General features: G+C 42.3%; 1 protein-coding gene across 5 annotated transcripts in view; it reads right to left on the bottom strand.

Annotated features, from left to right (window-relative positions):
• Positions 1–22,010, bottom strand: part of LOC132177513 (ATP-dependent DNA helicase homolog RECG, chloroplastic) — a 68,367-nt gene that overhangs the window by 33,669 nt on the left and 12,688 nt on the right. For all 5 annotated transcript variants that reach the window (XM_059589868.1, XM_059589871.1, XM_059589870.1 and 2 more), the window contains one exon: positions 15,632–15,866. In XM_059589868.1, the coding sequence (XP_059445851.1) occupies positions 15,632–15,866 (235 nt within the window). The remainder of the gene's footprint in view (positions 1–15,631; positions 15,867–22,010) is intronic.

Raw genomic sequence — 22,010 nt, 5'->3', positions numbered from 1 at the left:
TTTAAATTTGAAAATATGTGGCTCAAAGCAGAGGGTTTTGTTGATAAGGTTGCTTCTTGGTGGGGGTCGTATTCGTTTGAGGGCTTACCTAGCTTTGTGCTTGCTAATAAACTGAAATCCCTTAAAGAGGACTTGAAAAAGTGGAATGAGGAGGTTTTTGGGGATATTGGGAGGAAAAAGAAGGAGTTGTTGGGAGCTATCCAGGAGTTGGATGAGTTGGCAGAGTCAAGAGGCTTAAATCAGGAGGAGAAGGTCCGGAAGGCGGACAAGGTGAAAGATTTGGAGAATACCTTGTTGTGTGAAGAAATTCATTGGCGCCAAAAATCAAGAGCTTTGTGGCTCAAGGAGGGGGATCGGAATACTCGCTTCTTTCACAAGATGGCTAATTCCCATCGCAGGTACAACCGTGTAGAAGTGCTCCGTATCAATGGCGTCTTATCCGGAGATCCTGCTGTGGTAAAAGATCACATAGTGCAGTATTACCAAAGCCTTTATTCGGAACATAGCACTTGGCGCCCTAGAATGGATAACCAGCCCTTTTTGTCCATTGAGGAAGAGGATACTAGGTGGTTAGAAAGAGATTTTGAGGAAAAGGAGGTTTGGGAGGTGGTAAAAGGTATGGAGGGTGATAAGGCTCTAGGTCCAGATGGTTTTTCCATGGCTTTTTTTCAAGCTTGTTGGGGTATTTTAAAACAAGATGTTATGGCGGTTTTCGCAGAGTTCCATCGCAGACGTCAATTAGAATGCAACTTTTATTTCTTTGATTCCGAAAAAGGCGGATGCAGTGGAGATGAAGGACTTTCGGCCCATTAATCTGGTGGGTGGGGTGTACAAAATTGTGGCCAAGGTCCTTGCCAATAGGATGAAAACGGTGTTGGGTAAGGTCATCTCCTATTCTCAAAATGCTTTTATTGGGGGCCGGTAAATCCTAGATTCCGTTCTCATTGCAAATGAATGTGTGGATAGTCGCATGAAATCAGGGGTGCCAGGTGTGCTTTGTAAATTGGATTTGGAGAAGGCCTATGACCATGTAAACTGGGATTTTGTTCTGTATTTGCTGCACAGATGTGGTTTTGGCGAGAGGTGGAGGGCTTGGATAGAGTGGTGTATTAAGACAGTAAGATTCTCCATTCTTGTGAATGGTTCTCCAGAAGGCTTTTTTAACAGTTCAAGGGGAATCCGGCAAGGGGATCCTCTCTCACCGTTATTGTTTGTGCTTGTTATGGAGGCCTTGAGTAAGATGGTGAATGCGACGGTTGACCAAGGCCTTCTGACTGGTTTCTCAGTGGGAAATAGGGCCTTGTCAGAATTAATGGTCTCCCATTCCTTATTTGCAGATGATATTTTGATTTTTTGTGAAGATTCTATCGAGCAAATCCGGTATGTTCGTCTCATTCTCTTATGTTTTGAAGCTGTTTCGGGTTTGAGAGTGAATCTGGGAAAGTCAAAGATTGTGGCCATTGGTGAGGTGGAGAATATTGGGGTCTTAGCTGATATCCTTGGGTGTAGTGTTGCCGAATTGCCTATGAAGTATTTGGGTCTTCCCCTTGGGGCGATGTATAAGGATACGGTTAGGTGGAATGAAGTGATCGAAAAGATGGAGCGTCAGATGGCAGGGTGGAAGAGAATGTATCTTTCTAAAGGAGGTCGTTTAACTCTCATTAAGAGCACTTTGGCTAATCTTCCGACTTACTTTTTGTCTCTGTTTCCGATTCCTGTTAGTGTAGCTAAAAGGATTGAGAAAGTTCAAAGAGATTTCTTGTGGGGTGGAATGGGAGATGAGCCCAAGTTGCATCTTGTGAGTTGGGATCAAGTCTGCCGCCCTCTACGCTACGGAGGTCTTGGCATTCGGAAGTTGCACCAGTTTAATCAAGCTCTTTTGGGGAAATGGCTTTGGAGATACGCAAATGAGAATGGGGCTCTTTGGTGCAAGTTGATCAAAGCTAAGTATGAAGACCAAGAAGGTGGGTGGTGCACGAAGGAGGTTTCGGGTTCTCAAGGTGTGGGTCTATGGAAGCATATTCGTAAAGGGTGGAATTTTTTTGCCAAAGGTATTCGGTTTGAGGTGGGGGAGGGCTCAAAAGTTCGATTCTGGCATGATATTTGGTGTGGGGACAATTTTTTGAAGCAAGCCTTCCCGTCCTTATTTAGTATCGCCAGACACAAAGAAGCTTGGGTGAAGGAGAATTTTATCGGGAGGAACGGGGTTGTTGAGTGGGATGTCATTTTTGTTCGATCGGTTCAAGATTGGGAGTTGGATTTGGTTTCTCCTTTCTTTGATCGGTTGTATTCTTGCAAGATTTCCCTAGGCAGTGTTGACCGTATTTGCTGGTCCTCGTTTAAGAAGGGCAAGTTCGAGGTAAAATCGTTCTACAAGGCCTTGACCATATCTAATCAAGAGGAGTTCCCTTGGAAGAGCATCTGGCGAACTAAGGCACCGCAGCGAGTGGCTTTTTTTGGGTGGACTGCGGCCCTAGGCAAGATTCTGACTCATGATACGCTACGCAAGAGGAACATAGTGGTAGTGGAGTGGTGTTGTATGTGCAAGAAGACTGGAGAGTCAGTCGATCATCTTCTTCTCCACTGTGAGCTCGCAAGAGCTCTTTGGCACATGATTTTCAAGCGGTTTGAGTTGCATTGGGTCATGCCTTGTGGCGTGAGGGCCTTGTTTGATAGCTGGTGGTCGGGAGGGCGTTCTCGAAGTGCGGTTGTGTGGAAGATGATCCCTCTGTGTCTTATGTGGTGTATTTGGAATGAAAGAAATGCTAGATGTTTTGATAATTCCACTAGGACCATAGAGGAATTGACTCATTTTTTCTTCTTTACTCTTTACTCTTGGACGGCCGCTTGGCTTGCTCCTTTAGTGATTAGTTTTTCGGATTTTCTTCTTCATTTCTCTCCCTCTTAGGCGCTCTCTGTGTATACTTCCCGTGTATATGGGTTGCGCCCCTTTGCGCTTTTTATAACATCATTACTTATCAAAAAAAAAAAAAGATGATCATATTAGGCAAACAACAACCATTTTCCTGGTGAAGACTTCAAATATCAAAATATTCTGTAAACTGCTTCCATATGAGAGTCCTGGGGAAAATGCATAAACAGGTTCACTACACTTGCTGCATAGGCAATGTCTGGATGAGTGCATTACAAATATATTAACCTGCCAACCAATCGTTATCCAACAGAGAACTCTCATCCCTTTCTTCTAAATTTTTATGCTGCTCTACTGGATTGTCAACAACCTTACAACCGAGCATCGTCGTTTCCTTAAGTAGGTCAAGAACATATTTCCACTTGAAGAGGAAGATACCATGTCTTGATCTCACTACTTCAATGCCTAGAAAGTATTTCAAATTGCCTAAGTCTTCCATCACAAATTCCTTGGCCAAATGTTTTTTCAATCTCTATATTTCCTCATTATCATTGCCAAACAACACGATATCATCTACATAAACAATCAAGGCAGTTACCTTTCCCTGTAGAGAATGTTTGATTGATAGTATATGATCCGCCTAACTTTGGTTATAGCCAAATCTTTGCCTCAGGAGAATCTCTGAAACCAAGCACTCGGAGACTATTCAGCCCAAATAGGGCCTTCTTCAATTTGCAAACTTTACTATTGGTTGAGGAGAATTTGGGACCAAGAGGGAGTTCTATGTAAACCTCTTCATCTAAATCTTCATGAAGAAATGCATTTTTCACATCAAACTGCTGAAACGGCCAATCTAAATTTGCTTCCAAGGAAAGGAGGACTTGGATGGAATTCATCTTTGCTACAAGAGCAAAGGTCTCCTAGTAGTCTATCCCATATGTCTAACTAAAGCCTTTCGCAACCAATCTGGTCTTATGTCTTTCCACTGATCCATCGACCTTATTCTTCATTGTAAACACCCATTTGCCTCCAACCGCCCTTTTACCACTAGGCAACTCGACTAGCGCCTCTGTTATTTTTGTGTGAAGCTCTCATCTCTTCCTATATTGTTGCCCTCCACTTTGGATCACTAATTGTCTCCTATAAATTTTGACGAATAGACACATAAGACAATTTGGATATAAATTAACAATACGAAAGTAAAAGATACTGATAGGATATAAGGTTTAGAGTGCATGATCTAACACCTTTACATTGAGCAATAGGCATATTCATATCATCAACAACAAGTATTGACTTTAAACTAGAGGTAGGGGTACCATTACTTGAGTTAGGGTCAAATGTTTGGCTTGTAGCATCAAGAGTAGCCTTACTTTTATGGCATCTAAAGTAAACCCTCAGCTCCGTCATTGGCGGTGGCTCACACGACTCATCAGCTAGATTTTGTAGTCATTCTCTGGCATAGGAGCAAGGTCAGATAAAGGGCAACTCATAGAAGACTTGTCTTCACTCAGACTCTCCCCCTGAAGAGAAGTTTTAGTGGATGAAAAATATGGTTGTGACTCAAAAGGTAACATCCATCGAGACAAAACACTTCCAAGAAGGGGTATGATAACATTATATCCTTCTAAGTAAGGGAATAACCTTAAATTGGGTGTAAATCATGCGGTAAAATATCTGAAAAACAAAGGACACCTCACTTTTATCTTTAACACATAGACCCAGGTGATCCGAGAAAAATCATCAATAAAAGATACAAACCACTGATGACCCGATAAAGAGACCACCCATGAAGAACCCTAAACATCAATGTGAACCAAAACAAAAGGCGCATTGCTTTTGGTTATACTATGAGAGAATGACACCCTATGATGTTTAGCAAGTTCACAAGTTTCACACTGAAACATAGAGACAGGATTATGCAAAATTAAGAAATGAAATATTTGTTGCAATAACAGAAAAGAAGGATGCCCTAACTACTGATGCCAAAGCTAAATTCTTGCTGTAGAGTCATCTGCCTAACGGTGTGAAAAGTTTGTGAGCCGACCTTTTATAGGGTAAGCATCCAGATAGTACAAACCATCTCTCAAACTTCCACGGCCAATTATCCTCCCCATGACTAGGTCCTAGAAAAAACAATAATCATAATAGAAGATGACTTTATAATTTAACTCACAGGTAATACAAGCAATGGGCAATAAATTGGTTGCAAAATTTGGTTTATGAAGAACAGACAACAATGACATAGAAGGTGAGACAAAAATGAAGCCTTTGCTAGACACTAATAATAGAGAGCCACTAGCAATTCTAACATTTTCCCTACTTGAACAAAGATTATAAGAAGAAAACAAGGAAGATATACCAATTATGAGATTGGAGATCCAGAGTCGAATCCAAGAATCATCAAATGGAGTAGCAAATACATTCAGAGTAGTGGTCAAATCACTTGTACGGGCAATGAAGGAGGATGCAGTAACAAATGTTTCGAGTCGAGAGATAAGCAACAAAGTGTGTCTACCTCTTCCTAGCTAAAACCCCAACAAATGTTTCCAGTCGGGACATAAGCCAACGAAGTGTAGCTCCCTCTTCCATGCTAAAGATACTCGTACCAACAGAAGTAGAAGTGGAAAAACTCTTCTTTGATTGGCCCGAGGCTTGGGTCCACCTCCTGAACGACCCCCTCGACCTCTTGTAGGACAGCTACAAAATCTACAACAAGTCTCCCGACATCATGAGCCTTGTGAGCTTTTGTGAGTTTTTGAGATCCACTCACTATGGGAGGTCAACTGACTCACTATCCCTTTTTAGTGAGTTTTTGAGATCTGACTCATTTCCAACATCCAACCAAATAGCTCCAATACACAACACTTAGGCTCAAAAAAAAAAAAAAAAAAAAAAAAACCACTAGAATTCAACCATCAAGAAAGCAAAGGCTAGCAACAAAGAACCACAAAAATACTAGCTGCAAAACCAGAAACAATTCCAAACAAGATCAAAACCACCATGGAATTGCATAAATGAACAAAAAAGGGTCTGAATCAGAAGAAATAACTAAAAATTTGACCTAAACCGACTGAGATATGCCAAAACCAACCCAAAACCAGAAAAAAAAAAAAAAAAAAAAAAAATCAGACAAAAAGGAAACAAACCCGGTCTAAACCGTTAGAGAACTCAAAACAGCTTGAATTGAGAGAACCGATAAGCTGGGTCAAACCAAAGCTGGTGGATATCCCTGGATTACGAAAAGCTTGAAATACGTTACAAATATCCTTATCGTGGATAAGGAACAGTAAGCACCCACAACCAAATAGTAGTCTTATTCTCTGGAGCTTGCTGATTCTTCGATGACACTCAGACAATGCCGACAACCACAACGACGATGGAGGAAGAACCTAAGGATGCTGAACCTAAGGATACTGAACACCAGCCACAGGAGACGTCATAGAAGCTACGAAATTGCCACTACCTACAACTCTGTCCACTGGAGACGTCACCAACTACCACAGATACACCAACCAACAACCCTGATTCATTCTATTAAGCAAGGAAACACCTAAAACCCAGCAACCACAATCACGGCTCTGCTGGCTACACTAAAGCCATCGAAGACAAAACTAGGGGTGTACAAGCAGACGGTTACTAACCACTAACTGGATAACCGCATAACCACTTTTGTAAGTGGTAGGAAAAAACCGCTAACCACCTATGAAATTGCAGTAGCAGTTTTAGGGATAGGCAAAGGCAATTAATAACCGCTAACTGTCTACCCTCATATATTATATTTTTTATATATTAAAAAAATAATATACCAAAGCGACTTCGTTGTTGTGTTAATACCATTTAAAATAGGGACTAAATAGTCCAAAAACCATTTAAAATAGACTCTAAAAGAGGCCCAAGGTAGGCCAACACCAAAATAGGCCCAAAAGGCACATTCCTAAAAAACAGTTATGCAGTGCGGTTTTGGGTTTCAATAATTGCTAACCGGCCGTTATTTCAAAACCGCTAACCAACTAAGGCGATACAATTACAGTTAAAGGCAATAACCGTTAACCATAACTGCTTATACACCCCTAGACAGAACTAATCATGGCGATGACAACAACATCACACCATTGATTATTATAATGCCGACGCCATTGCTCTCCTCACACGGACATTAAGCCCAGAGCTTCAGTCTCCTTCAATCACTAGCAAAATAGCAATTTGGGTGAAAGAAAAAAAGAAAAGAAAAAAGATGTAGGAAGAACAAACAGTTCCAAGAAAAAAAAAATTAAACCCTAAGCTCTGATACCATGATGAAAAAAAAAGAAGGAAGAATTCTTATTCTTGTATGATACATCTAAAGCTTGTTTAAATAGAGAAGCAACACACTAAAATATAATTACAATAAATGAGAACATATATGGAAAGGAAATCAAATCATATCAGCTGCATCTTCAACATCTTGTTGCTGATTCAACAAACAAAATGGTCCAAGAGTAACAATCAGTATCAACGCCATGCTTGTGTATGACGTTATCTCTACTTTAGTATCATCCCTGAAAACAATCAATAAGGCCAAGCCAACACCTATGACAGTTGTTGGCACCACTGATATGCATTTTTGTTTTTGTTTGATATGAATATGCATTATGAATGTTTTTTGAGAGATTTAACAAAACCAACAATGTAAAATATAACATAAATAGTTTGAAATGAAGCAAGACTTCAGAAGAATCTAATAACTCAAAAGGTATACAATGCCTTCTCTTTTTATATATTGTTAAGTTTTTTTTTTGATAAGCAATGTTTATATCAAAAGCGCAAAGAGGCGCAACCCAAGTACACAGGGAGTATACAAGAGAAAACGCCTAAAAAGGAGAAGAGAAAAGAACAAGAAAATCAAGATAGCTAATCACTAAAGGGGAAAGCGTGTAGAAGAAGAAAGCCATGAGTTCTTCCAAAGATCTCTCCAAGTCCTCAAAGCATCTCGCGTTCCTTTCTAACCATAAGCACCACATTAGGCATAGGGGAACCATCTTCCACACAACAGCGCTCCGAGAACGCCCACCCAACCACCAACAAGCAAACAAATCCACCACCTTACTAGGCATAACCCATGACATCCCAACCCGGCTAAAAATAGCATACCATAAAGAGCGAGCGATCTCACAATGTAGAAGAAGATGATCGATCGTCTCCCCATCCGATTTGCACAAGCAACATCTATTGATCACAATAAGATTCCTTCTTCGAAGATTATCAATTGTGAGGATCTTCCCTAACACCACCGTCCAGGTAAAGAAAGCCACTCTCTAGGGTGCCTTGGTGCGCCAAATGCTCTTCCAAGGGAACGGATTAGCCTCCGTGCTAGCCAAGACATTATAGTAAGATCTAACATCGAACTTCCCCTTACGAGACGGCGTCCACCAAATTCGATCCTCTCCTTCCCTATTCATTCTATGGGAATACAAAAGAGTGTAGAAAGAGGCTAACACTTCCAATTCCCAATCATGAATCAACCGAAAAAAAACTAACATTCCATTGAAGAACACCACCCGTGAAGTCCATATTGTCAGCGATAGACGCGTCTTTAGCACAAGCTATGTTGTAAACGCCTGGGAAGACTTCCTTAAGACACACTTCTCCACACCAAACATCATCCCAAAACCTGATTTTGGAGCCATCACCTAGATCAAATCTAGTATGGCTGGAAAAAAACTGCCACCCCCTACTAATATGCCTCCAAAGACCCACCCCATGGGGCCCAGAAGTGTCAGCAGAATGCCAACCACCCCACTCAGAACCATACTTGGCATCCACAACAATTCTCCACCAAGCCTCCCTGTCGTGTGCATAACGCCACAACCACTTCCCTAGCAAAGCCTAATTGAACAATCTCAGCTTTCTGATCCCTAGTCCTCCTTCAGAGATAGGAGAGCAAATCTTGTCCTAGTTAACCAAATGAAACTTGAACTCATCGTTTAAACCTCCCCAAAGAAGAGTCCTGGAACCAATGTCTCATTTGAAATGGCGAAACTGCTTCTTGGCCCATGAGACCAAAAATTTACGGCTTCACTATCTCCTGAGGCTCACATAAAGAGGGTTCCAAACCTGCCCCCCTATTGGTATCGAGAAAGCTACTTCCGAGAGGAGAAAGCTTTCCAAAGATTGAGAGAGCATCTCTAGTTCTAGAATGACCACCGCTTCATCTTCATCAGTCTGCTTGGCCCGAAGCATCTGCCCATGCTGTTGAACGAACCTGGCTTTCATTTGAGACTTTTGAAGATCTTTCATTTGAATTTGAACCTGGACCTAGCCTTGTGAGTAGAAAGAGAAAACCACTTCTTTTCCGGGAAGCGCTAGTTAAAGTGAAGGAAGCGATAGCTAGCTCGACCGGCAGGGAGAGGAAGAGATGGGTGCAACACAACGAGAATGTCTTCTTCTAGGCACTTGGGCAAGTAGCGGTAAGTGAAGTAAGTTAAGGAAGTAAAAAAGTGCAAGTGGTTGATTGACAAACTATTCCGATAAGCACAGGATGCTATCGCAAGAGAAAAAGTTTCGCAATAGTGAAACGGAGAGGTGGGTGGGATCACGATCGACTAACGATGAAGTCACCTGAACGGGTGAATATAGGTTCGAATCCAATTCGTGAGATGTCCTTAGAGCTCACTAAGGTACTTTCCTTTCTGCACGAACGAACGAAGTGCGATATCCATGGGTACTGATAGTAAATGTTGATTATTACTATTCTAATATATTACCCCTACAGAGCTATTGATTATTAGGCCTATATTATATTTAATAAAAAAAATCATCTTTCCTTGTACGAACTCTTGTAGTTTATCGATGATTTTCTTAGAAGAACTGCGGCAAGTTTCAAAGCATGATTTGTGAAGCTTGAACAAGCGCCTCTCTGGGGTATCTATAGAAAGCAGATTCTCCTCGCAAGGTGGTCAAAATGGCATGATGAGAACAAATGGTAGGAATGACCAGGAATTCGTCCTAAAGTATGTGTCATAGGCTGACCACACGAGTAGATCTGGTAGGGTATGGTCCCTCGCCTCTATGGCCGTTTCCTTCATGGGATCGCCCTCGTTGGAGCTTCTCTATGCGCCTGGCCACCGAAACAGGAATAGAGAAAAGGGACAAAAAATAAGTAGGAAGATTAGAAAAGGTGCTCTTTGTAAGAGTAACCCTACCTCCCTTAGAAAGGTACAATTTTTTTGCAACTTGCCAACCTACGATCAATCTTTTCCAAAATATCATCCCAAATGGTTTTGGCCTTGAAGCGTGCGCCCAATGGGAGCCCCAGGTATTTCAAAGGCAAAGACTCCGTTTCACCCCCAAAACACCAGTCAAATCTCCCATATTTGCCACATCACCTACCGAGACCAAAGTTGATTTAGCCATGTTCACCTTTAGACCTGAGACAGCCTCAAAACAGACAAGTAAGGCTTTAATGGAACGGATTTGATCAATATTCGCCCCACAGAAAACCAATGTATCATCTGCAAAAAGAATGTGAGATATGCTAACCCTCTCAGATAAACTGGCTCCCACTAAGAAACCCGAGATAAGACCACTTTCAATGGCAGCAGTAATCATCCTACTAAAAGTCTCCATAACAATGACAAACAAAAACGGAGACAACGGATCCCCCTGCCTCACCCCTCAAGAGCTACTAAAGAAACCAGTAGGAGTGCCATTGATCAACACAGAAAAGCGAGCAGTCGAAATACAATGCTCTATCCAAGAACACCATTTCTCACCAAAACCACATCTCCTCAACAAATACAAGAGAACCTTCCAATCAATGTGATCATAGGCCTTCTCTATATCCAATTTAAAAAGCACTCCCGGTTCCCCAGAATTGATACGGCTATCCAAACATTCACTTGCTATAAGAAACGAGTCCGTGATTTGCCTGCCTTTTACGAAAGCGTTCTGAGGCTTTGAAATCACCCTATCCATCACCCTCTTCATCCTATTAGCAAGAACTTTGGCAATAATCTTATAAACACCACTTATGAGACTAATGGGACGAAACTCCTTAAGCTCGGATGCCCAAGAAATCTTTGGAATAAGGGAAATAAAAGTAGCATTAAGGCTTTTTTCAAACTTACCACGGGAATGAAAGTCTGAAAAAACCACCATAATGTCTTCCTTGATTACTTCCCAACAATCTTGAAAGAAAGCCATTGAAAAACCATCTGGCCCAGGAGCCTTGTCTCTATCCATGCCTTCCACCACCTCCAACACCTCCCTTTCCTCAAAAGGAATTTCTAGCCGATCAGCCTCACCCGCTTCCAAACTATCAAAATCAAGGTTATCCAATCTAGGCCTCCAATTGCATTGTTCAGAGAACAAAGACTTATAGAATTGCACTGCATGGTCCCTAATGGTGTCTTGATTAGAAGTAGGATAGCCATTGATACGAAGGGACTCAATGGAATTACACCTTCTATTAGAATTGGCAATCTGATGAAAGAACTTAGTGCACTTGTCTCCCTCCTTGAGCCATCGGATCCTCGATTTTTGTCTCCAACTGATTTCCTCTTGTAATAAAGCCATCTCCAATTCCCTAACAACCACCCTTTTTCTTTCCTTCTCGTCTTCACCTAATCCTCTCTCTTCCTCCAACCTATCCAAAGTCTTCAAACCTCCACTTTTTCTATGCAAATAGCATTCACATTTCCAAATTCGACTTCATTCCAATTTTTGATGTCCATCTTTAAAGCCTTAAGTTTTCGGGCCAAAATGAAACTCAGAGTGCCAAAAAAATTATAAGACGACCACCAAGCCCGCACCCTTTCCACAAACCCATCAGTTTTCAACCACATATTTTCAAATTTAAAAGGCCTCTTACCCCTACTCAAGCCATCACAATCGAGCAAGATGGGAAAATGATCCGAACACAATCGAAGCAACCTTTTCTGGATCAAGCTAGGATATTTGACTTCCCAATCCGGAGAGACTAAAAAGCGATCAATCCTAGACCGAGAATAGGAATTGGACCAAGTGAACGTCCCTCCTGCAAGAGGAAGATCCATAAGCCCCTGCTCTGAAATGAAATCCGAGAAATCCGACATTGCGGTGTTAAACCGCGCTCTCCCCAACCTTTCACTTGGGAAGTGAGTGACATTGAAATCTCCACCGATAACCCAAGGCACCTCCCACCAACTCATAAGACCGGCCAACTCTTCCCAAAGAAAACGTCTAATAAAATCAAGATTCAGGCCATAGACCCCCGCAAAAGCCCAAACAAAATCATCCTTCACATTTTTGAAAGAACAAGCTGCTACAAACTCTCCCACATAGACCTCGAGCTTCGTGACCACCCTTTTGTCCCACATCAACAAGATGCCCCCCGAAGCTCCATCAGCAGCAACAAAGCACCAATCGGCGTAGGCACAACCCCATAACTTTTTCACAAACCTTCTAGAAATAAACTCCATCTTCGTCTCTTGGAGGCACACAACATCCGCCTTCCATTGCCTAAGCAAATTTCTCACCCTTAAACATTTATTACCCTCGTTCAAACCCCTCACATTCCAAGAAATAATCATTGGCTTTATAATAAATCTCTGTGAGGCCCTTAACCCTCCCTCGACAAGCACTACCTTCATAATTAATGGAACATGCCAGATTATTGAGCTCTCTCGAGCCTCTCTTACCCACTTTAGAGGTCGTACCCGCTCCCTTTCCTTCATTGCTTGCAATGATATTTGCGAACAGCTCTAAAAGCTTCCCTTCATACCCATCACATGTGATCCCCACATAGTGACTGAATTCCTCCACAAGCTTCAAGAATTTGTCGCCGGAATTGGACCCCTTATCACCACCAGCCCCTTCGCTGGACAGCCCGCCAGCGGATTATGATCCTCCACCTCATATACTTCCAGCTCTAGACCTGCCAAACCAGTCTCCTTGAGAGGAGTAGATTTTTCCAATGAAGAAATAGCCACCTCCATGCTGGTTTTAGAGAGCCCACTGTCCAAAACCTTCTGGTTCTCCAAGGAATCATCCAAGTAGTCCTCCCTTCCTTCCATCCCTTCTATCATCCGAACTTCCACCCCTGCCTCAGAAGAGACCAACTCTACAACTATAGACTCTTTCTCTCCTATTCTCAGGGGTAAAGAGTTAGAAACTTCCCCAGGTCTAATCACCACTACCTCCTCAGGGACACCTTCCTCTCTACCGGAAAAACCATCGTAAACATCCCCTGTCAGCACCTCCCGCGCCACAGGGATTGTCGGAACACTTGACGGCACTACCCCCAGAGAAACGAGACCCCTGGTGTCACCCACCACCCCTCCTGCCTCCTTCACCAGCTTCATCGACGATGTCTGCCTCGGACCCAGGTGTAGAACACCCTCCATTATGTTGGTTATACCCATATCGGTGCTAATCGGAGTGTCTGCCGGCGCAACCCCCAGAGAATCGAGACCCCTGACGCCACCCACCACCCCTTCTGCCTCCTCCAACAGCTTCATCGGCGTCGTCTGCCTTGGACCCAGGTGTAGAACACCATTCATCATGCCGGCTATACCCATACCGGCGCTACTCGGATCTTTTCCCAGAATACCCATCGCAGATTTCGCTGGCGAACCCATCTGCGGCTGACCCAGAGAACTGTGAGCTCCGGCGACAGACGAAGAAGCTCCTGGATCACCGAGCTTGGTCGACATTCCAGCCTTTTGGTGCTTTTTCACTTTCTTCGTCCTTATATGCTTACAGTGCTTGAAAAACTTTTTGGGCCCAGCATTCACCACGTGCGTCTCACCCATCTTCTGTTTGGGCTGAGTCTCAACTCCCCCCAGAACACCAAAATTAGCTTGCGCAGGCCCAAGACTCAAAAGCCCGTTAGCACACACCTCGTTTTCCTTCTGCTAGCCGCTTCAAACAACAGCCAATTTCCAGCTGTAATTTTTCCAACAAATTCCTTAAGTTGGCGTATTCAAATCCCCCAAAAACCACGTATTCTCCGTCAGAAAATTCCTTCCCACCAGGTACAGTACGTCCTTGTACAGCCGCCATTGCATGCGACAAAGATTCGCTATCCAACAAAACAGTTTTCGCAGGAGATGAGTTCGCCGGAGGGACGGATTGCACCGGCGACAGAATCGCCGGAAATTCATTGTCATAACTTTGTCTATCACCGTCTTCCAACAAGACTCCCTTACCCTTTTCCTTGCCCAAAATGTTTGCCGGATACCCCATTGGAAGCTTGAGAGAGGTTGCTGGTCCTGAACACCCTAGAACATCGACTTGACTAGACTTCATCGTCTGCAGCTCGACTTGACCTGTATTGCCTCCCGACAGCCACTTAGGCACCCTAGCGATAGGTTCTGTCGATGGCCAGAAAAGTTCCTCAGTCGGTCAAACCGTGGATTGCAACACCTCCGTGAAGCTTCTTTTTTTCTTCACTGCTTCATTACTTTGGTTCACATAAGGTTGAATGAACCTCATGGCTATTTGCAGCTCAGACTCAAGTTTACTCCACCCTTTCTGGTTTTTTCCTTCCGGCACCATTACTGCCCTGCGCTTTTCCCTCCCCTCACATTCTTCAATCACCAAAAAGCTGCCATACCTATTAGAACATTTCTGAGCTAGAACTCGAGGATATCCCGACTTAGACTGATCTCTGAACCCCCTAGAATCCTTCACTGAAACCAACTCCTCAAAGATGTGCAGAAGCCTTGCTTCACTACTTGCCAACCTTATAGACCTCACTAGACCCCTGCTTCTCTCCTGGAACAACAAACCAGTATCACCATCCTTCACCATCATCTGAAAATCCTTAGCTTCCACCGACCAGCTTCTTAATAAACCCATCTCTCTACCACCAGCAGCCCACCGGAGACAAGAAAACACTCCTCACACACCTCCTCCGTGAAGGAAAAGAAGAGAGAGAAGAGAGCTTTTTTTGTTTGTCTGCTAGTGGAACCAACAGACTGGAGCATATTATATTGTTAAGTTACAAGCCAAAAGAATATATGATGGGGAAAAAACCCCTCATCAATTGGATGAACAAGTAAAATACTTAAACCACGGATGAAACTCACTTGATAGTTAACTAAGTCTCCAGAAACATACTTTCAATAATCACCCTCAAAGAGCTATCATGATCATCACAAGCCCTTTAAGCTTTGAACAGAATTTCTCATAAAAGCCTGAAACAAATTAATTCACCTAAAAAAAATGAAAAAGTAGTTACAGCCCTACTCGTTAAAGTTACCTCTCTCAGAGAGCAATCATGATCCTCAAAAGTTCATTCCTAAAATAAAGATAAGATTCTAACTAAATCCGAAACATGAACAATTAACACTTAAATGAGCTCTATCATTGCATTTACACTCACCCATCCATCCTCAAAAATTACCTTCCCAACACATCATATTATTTAAATTTTTGGCTCAAAGACAAAAAAGGTAGGAGGAATTGGTGACACCCCCTACCCCAGCCCTAGGAAGGTACACTCACTAACCCCATATCTAGGTACCACCCAACAGGCAATATAACTGTAGGAGGATTTAAAACTAAATCTTGAGCAAGGAGACTGCAGTTAAACTCGACCACAAGAATTAAATAGTAGTTATATCTAGCATTAAAACATGGCCACAATGTCTTACGAAAAAAGATTAATGACGACTTATTAGAAGGTTTGCCTTTCTTCAAGATATGACTCTTACTATAGAACCATACAACGGAAATTAATGGCAAGACCAATCAAACCACATCAAAGAACAAAGCAAGCAACTCAAGAAAACTCACCTTACCACTAACGCAAACAATCTCTCCCTCTTTATACTTCCCTTCAAGACTCTTAAGAAAAGGTTGATATGTAAAACGAGTACCACGAAAAAATTTCTTCAGATGCAAATAAATTGTCTTCTTTCCCTTACTATCAATATCATCGACCGCATGCTCAGAAGTTGATTGATTTTCTGCAATCTCACAGCCCACAACCACCTCAAGAAATGAAAAAGAATAATTAGCTCTGATTCCCCTGCAGGAAAAATGGTAAGTGTCATCAATATCAAAACAAAAACTTTTATCTCACTAAAGATTATCAACAGTTATTACCACCAGTATAAGGCAAACAAAATCAACATATCTTAACATCAATGTTGTAAAGCTAGGTTTAGTAAATTAATCTTATAAGACCTGATAACAAGAGTTCCATATACAACATATGATCTGAACATATTGAACAGTGAAAAAACAAAAGATGAATAAAAGTCGGAATTTTCAAAGTTTAAAAATGTCAAATGTTGATAGGATATAGAAAGGTTGTTTTACATAGAGAAAGCCTAATTGTATATAATGCAAACAATTTGGACTACAAGAAATAGGAATTTTTGAACTTGTCAAAAAAAAGAACTAGGAGTGCTTTTGAGAGATCGCAGCTCTTCTTGAGATTAAATCTGCAACGCCACGTGTCACATGATATTACTAGATTGGCTCTGATATTGTTTATCATAATTCGGGAATGCATTAGTCAAATTTGTGCAATACCCTAAAAGGACAAGTCACTATTGTGGCTCTCGACAATTACTTATATAGCCTAATTCTACTTAGTAGATAGCCGATGTTAGAGTTATCACATGCTCAATCCAACACCTTCAATTCAATCTAGGATATCACAAAAGCCTCCATGACATTTTTTTTTTTTTTTTTTTTTTACAAGTAATTGAAACTCATTAAAACCAAAGGGTGCACGCAAGTACACAGTGGACGCATACAAGAGAAACATCTAATCGAAAAAGAAAAAGAAAAAGATTTAAAAAAAATAAAAAGTCAAGGAAATTATCATAGGCTGATACCCAATGGAAAAGGGAGGTAAAGAAAAAGGCATTTAACTCCACCACTGTCTTTTTTCTATCTTCAAAGCTTCGTTCATTTCTTTCTCTCCAAATGCACCACATCCTGCACAACGGAATTATCTTCCAAAGAGCTTCAATTGTCAGGCTACCAAACTTCCCTCTCCAACAAGTGAAGAGATCTCTCACTCTACGTGATGACCCATGCTAAGCCAAACAATCCAAAAATAGATTTTCATAAAGCACTAGCCAACTCGCAATAGAGTAAATAGCAACAATCAATCACAATGATAGACCACTTCCTTAAGTTATCCAAAGAGAGGATCTTACCCAAAAAAAAAGCCCGCTCTCAAAGGGACCTCACTTCGCCATATACGCACCTCCAAGGGAAAGGTGTGCAATCAAGGAGGATTAAGACATTATTTATTTTATTAGTAATAAAGATTTATTAAAAAACGTAAGTCACCCCTAGGTACACAAGCAGTATACACAGAAAACACCTACAAAAACCTAAAGAAAACAAAATAAACCACAAAACCCAAAAAGCCCTCAAACCCGACAAGCACACCAATTTAAAACCCACAAAACACCCAAAATCCCTCTAACTCGAAACCCACACAAAGCACTCAGTGCTATAGCGCATGAGCCTTGCCTTTCTCAAGGCTAGAGGACGGACCTACAGTCTCATAGTTAATGGAGCATTTTAAGTTCAACAGCTCACTTCTACCTCTAGTCTTAGAACGTGCACCCTCTACCTCCCGAAGATGATCCTCTAAGATGGCTGTCAGAAGTGCCAAAGTCAAATACTTAAACCCCTCACACAAGGCCCACATAACATGGTCCTCACAATCCGAAGCCCAATCCAAGGGCATGGTGGGAGGAAAAACACCAAAAGGGAAAGGGAAATCTCCATCCTCTTCATCCTAGAAATCGTCTCCCTGATCCCACTTAGAGATGGCCTACAGGCCACTTTTGAGATTGAATCAAACCAGTCAACTTGACATCATCACTCTTGTCAACAGCTGGAGTGACAGAAGAACAACCACCCAAATGGGAGGAAAAGACCCCTTCCTCCCCAACTTCCTTTACAACCAGAGCCGACGACGAAGCACCGACACTTCATGCGAAGGGAGAGGGAAAACCTTCTCTTCGGAACTCGGCCCAAGGAAACCCCCACCGAAGAAAGCCCCACGCTGGAGGAGAATTCCAAACATCAGACTTCATGATGGTTGTAAACTTACCAACAGGGGCACTGATTGCTACCACAGCCTCGGCAATCAAAGTCTCATACAACTGCATTCCTCTACCGACCTTAGACTTACAAGAATATCTTTACAAACACTTGGATTCTGACGGATAAATAGGCGCCCTAGACTCTTATCATCAAAAGAATAGAAGAGGGAGCCTTTCCACCAACGCAACTGCACAAACAAAGAACCACCGGTATCACCAAAGAACTCCAGAGCACTCCCAACGAAGGCCGGAGATAGAGCCTGAAAACCTGCCTCCAGGCCCCCCGAGAAGGCATGCTTCTTACTAGAACCCAAATCTAGCAAACCGAAGCTGGTCACTAACGCAGACAGCGACGGAGATTGACACCCAGTAGGCCTCATCGGAGAGGACTTCTACTGCCTGAGGAGCATATGAGCCTTAACACCAGACTAAAGGACCCACAGAGTTTGGAGAAACTAAAACCGAAGCCGAGGCTATTTCAACGGCAAAGTTTAAACTCAACAGAGAAGATTCCGTCTGCCAGACACCAAGACCCATAGTTGCAGACGAAGGCTGAGTAGTTGAGACGGCGAGGCCAAGACCAACAAGACCCACTGCCCCAACCAAAACTGGAGATCCCACTGTCGAAGCCAAAGCAAAAGATTCCAACTGCCAAACACCAAGACCCACAGTTGCAAACGAAGGCTGAGCAACTGAGATGGCAAGGCCAAGACCGACAAAACCCACTGCCCCAACTAAAACTGGAGATCCTACTGTCGAAGCCGAAGCAAAACCTAGCCCCAGAGACTGCAAGACTAAGACCATTGGAGAATCCACCAGCGATTTAGAAGACTGACTAGAAGGAATCGGGCCTTCACCACCCACGGGATAAACTTGGACTAGGTATGGTCCACCTTGCGAAGCCCTCTTAGAAAAGGGCTTCTTGTGAAATCTAAAAGCAGCTTTGGGCTTGGGCTTAAACTTAGAAGCCCAACCCTTCTCCTTAAAGAGCTACCCGAGACCTTAGGTCTTGTGGGTTGGCTTAAAAACCGAAGCCCAACCCTTCTCCAAATCCTTTACAATGCTTCGCCAAACCTTATCCATATCGTCCTTGGCCTTCACAAGCAGACCCATCCATAGCCAAAATAGAGAACTCACCTTCCCCTTTCCATCAAACCAGCCTGACAACATCAAAGAAGGAAGAAACATTGCCTAGAACAGAGGGACAACGTAAAGCGTCAAAGGAGTCTATACCCATTGGTTTACCACCACACTTGCTTTCAAAGACCACCAGTTCCCCTTCAAAATTGGCGGCAAAAAGGCAAGGCCTACAACCTAGATCAGGGCGCTCACCAAGCTGGGTATTCGCCCCAAAGTCGACATCCTTGACAATACCCAGCGGGTCAGCAACAACCATTGCCAGCGAAACTTTCGCCATTGGGTGCCTAACTGCTGCCCGCAACATGGCTGCATATGAAGGAACACACACTCCCTCCTCAGTCCTGAACTCCACCCCCTTCATAACCCCCACCGAAAGGGAACCAACAGAAGACGAAGAGACCGTCGTGGCTTCAAAAAAATCCACCACCTTGCTCAATTCCCTGGCAAACCAGCTCCATCCCCTACCATCGCACCCCTCAGATAACAGAATAAGCCCCTTCCAACCACCCTCTACAAACACCGCCAACTCCAAGAAGCAACCGGATCTGTTGCCCCCTCAACGAATGATCAACACCTTCGGTCCTTCCCAAAACGATTTGACGAAGTCCACCAACCTTGAATTCTGCAGTGCTGCTTCCAAAGTCACTACCAGCCACAAAGCATTGTAAACCCAAGGTCACAACTCCAATGAAACCCTTCCTTCTTTCTGCCAACCAAACCACCACCTCACCTTCCGAGAAAACAAAATACTTTGCCTCCACCAAAAAACACCGCTCCATGACCCCGACACAGAACCACCAACAACCCTTCAGCAGAAGCATAATCAAGCCGACCCAAACCAAACCGCAATGAGCTAACCTCAAACCACCCTCTCTTGAGGGAATCCAATAGGGAATCCAATAAAGCTTGTCTAAACCATCATGTCTCAAACTAATGGAGTATACCTGATCCAAGAACAAAGTAAAGGATTCCAACTTCCAATCATGCGCTGCTCTAACAAAACTAATATTCCACTGAGGAGAGCCATTAGAGAATTGAAGATTATCCGCTACAGAAGCATCCCTAAGTCAAGCAATGTTAAACAACTCCGAAAACACTCCTTTAAGGTGCAATAACCCACATCAAACATCATGCCAAAAGGGTATGGGCCACCCCCATTCGGCCGGCCTTTGGTGGCATGGCCCATGGGGGTGGTTTCGAACTCTTCATCTATCCTACCCCATAAAAAATCTCAGTGGAGCTTCTCTACGCAATTTGCCACACCAACAAGACATAGGTAAATTGGAAAGAGTGCTCTTTATCAAGGTGGCCCTTCCACCTTTAGACGAATACATCATTTTCCAACTAGCCAACCGATGCTCAATCTTTTCAACTACACCATCCTAAACAAAACCAAGTAATGAATTTATTATAACATTTAATGTTCAAGTTAGCAACATTTTGGATTCAAACTTCTAATTTTTAACACTTTCTCTTGGCAATCATACTGAGCATAATGTCATTATATTAAGAGCATAGTGGAAGATACGGCAATTAAGAAAACGAAGAAATAAATGAAAGGCATAAATTTTTATCCAAGGCATGAAATCGGTAGTATGTATTTCTTGGTGATGGGCTATTATTACAATTAGTGATGTTGGTATATGGTTATAAATATATGAAATGACTATCTTTAACAGTAATGAGTTTATAATAATAGAGTTGCCATTCGAATTAAATAATTCCAGTTGATGAATCGAACAAGTAAGGGTTGAAATTACAATATTATATATGAGAAAAGTTGTTAATGATATGCAGACATGGAAATTATCTAATAGTAATATCCTTTATGATTTGTTTTAAATACTTTCATTTTTTTATTTTTTTTTTTTTGAAAAGATAAGGAAAAAAAAATGTAATGAGGGAAAACATGTTAATGACTTGTATTATATCCGTGTATAGTTAGCTATTTTAGGAAATTTTGTAACAGCTTGTATTCCTAGAATTAGGCTGATTTGGTTAGTGTCCTATTCTGTTAGAATATCCTATAAATCATGGGATCTGAAATAACCTAGTTAGTTTTCCTTTTCTGATGCTAGGGTTGATGTATATAGCTAACGTTTTGTGTATTATTCAAATTAATGAAAAAAATTCTTCCACGAAGTGTTTCTCAGTTTGTGTCAAGGTATCAGAGCTTTAGGCTCTTTTCTGGGAATAAAAACCTCTTCACACAGGCCTTCATTGCCGAGATCATACTGCTGCTTCTTTGTACCCTGTTTTTTAGTTCAAAAACAGAGTATTTGCACTTTTTCTGTTTAGCCTTCATTGCTGAAATTTCTTAGAGTAGTTTCCGTTCTTATTTCTACCTTTGCCAGCCTTCAATGCTGGTGGTTTCCGTTTTGAGTGATCAGCCTTAATCGCCAAGAGATCATTGTTCGTGAAGAATGTCGGAGGTTGCAAAGACGACCGCTACAGCACAATCGGAGGAGATTGTTCGATCCCCAACAACCAGGGGAATTGCAAAATATCCAGGCAGCACATAGGCTGAATGGAAAAAACTACCTAAAATGGTCTAAACTTGTCCGCGATGTGCTGAAGGGAAAGGGAAAGATCAGCCATCTCATGGGTACAGGGCTAAAACCAGGAGATCCTCGTTTTGAAGCATGGGATGAAGAAGATTCCATGATTATGGCGTGGCTGTGGAATTCTATGATTCCTGAGATTAGTGACACATGTATGTTCTTAGCTACTGCCAAGGATATTTGGGATGCGATTCAACAGACATACTCAAAAGCTAGATATGCGGCTCAAGTATATGGGGTGAAGGTAAAGACAATTGCAGCAAAACAAGGGAGTAAATCTATTACTGAATATGCCAACCAATTGAAATCTTTGTGGCAAGAACTTGATCATAATAGAGTGATAAAAACCAAGTGTCCTGAAGATGCCGCTGTTCTAAAGGATTTCATCGAGCAAGA

This window comes from Corylus avellana, chromosome ca4, assembly GCF_901000735.1.
Source record: "Corylus avellana chromosome ca4, CavTom2PMs-1.0".
Lineage (NCBI taxonomy): Eukaryota > Viridiplantae > Streptophyta > Magnoliopsida > Fagales > Betulaceae > Corylus > Corylus avellana.
The sequence above is the reverse complement of the archived record's forward strand: the minus strand, read 5'-3'. Positions and strand labels throughout refer to the sequence as shown.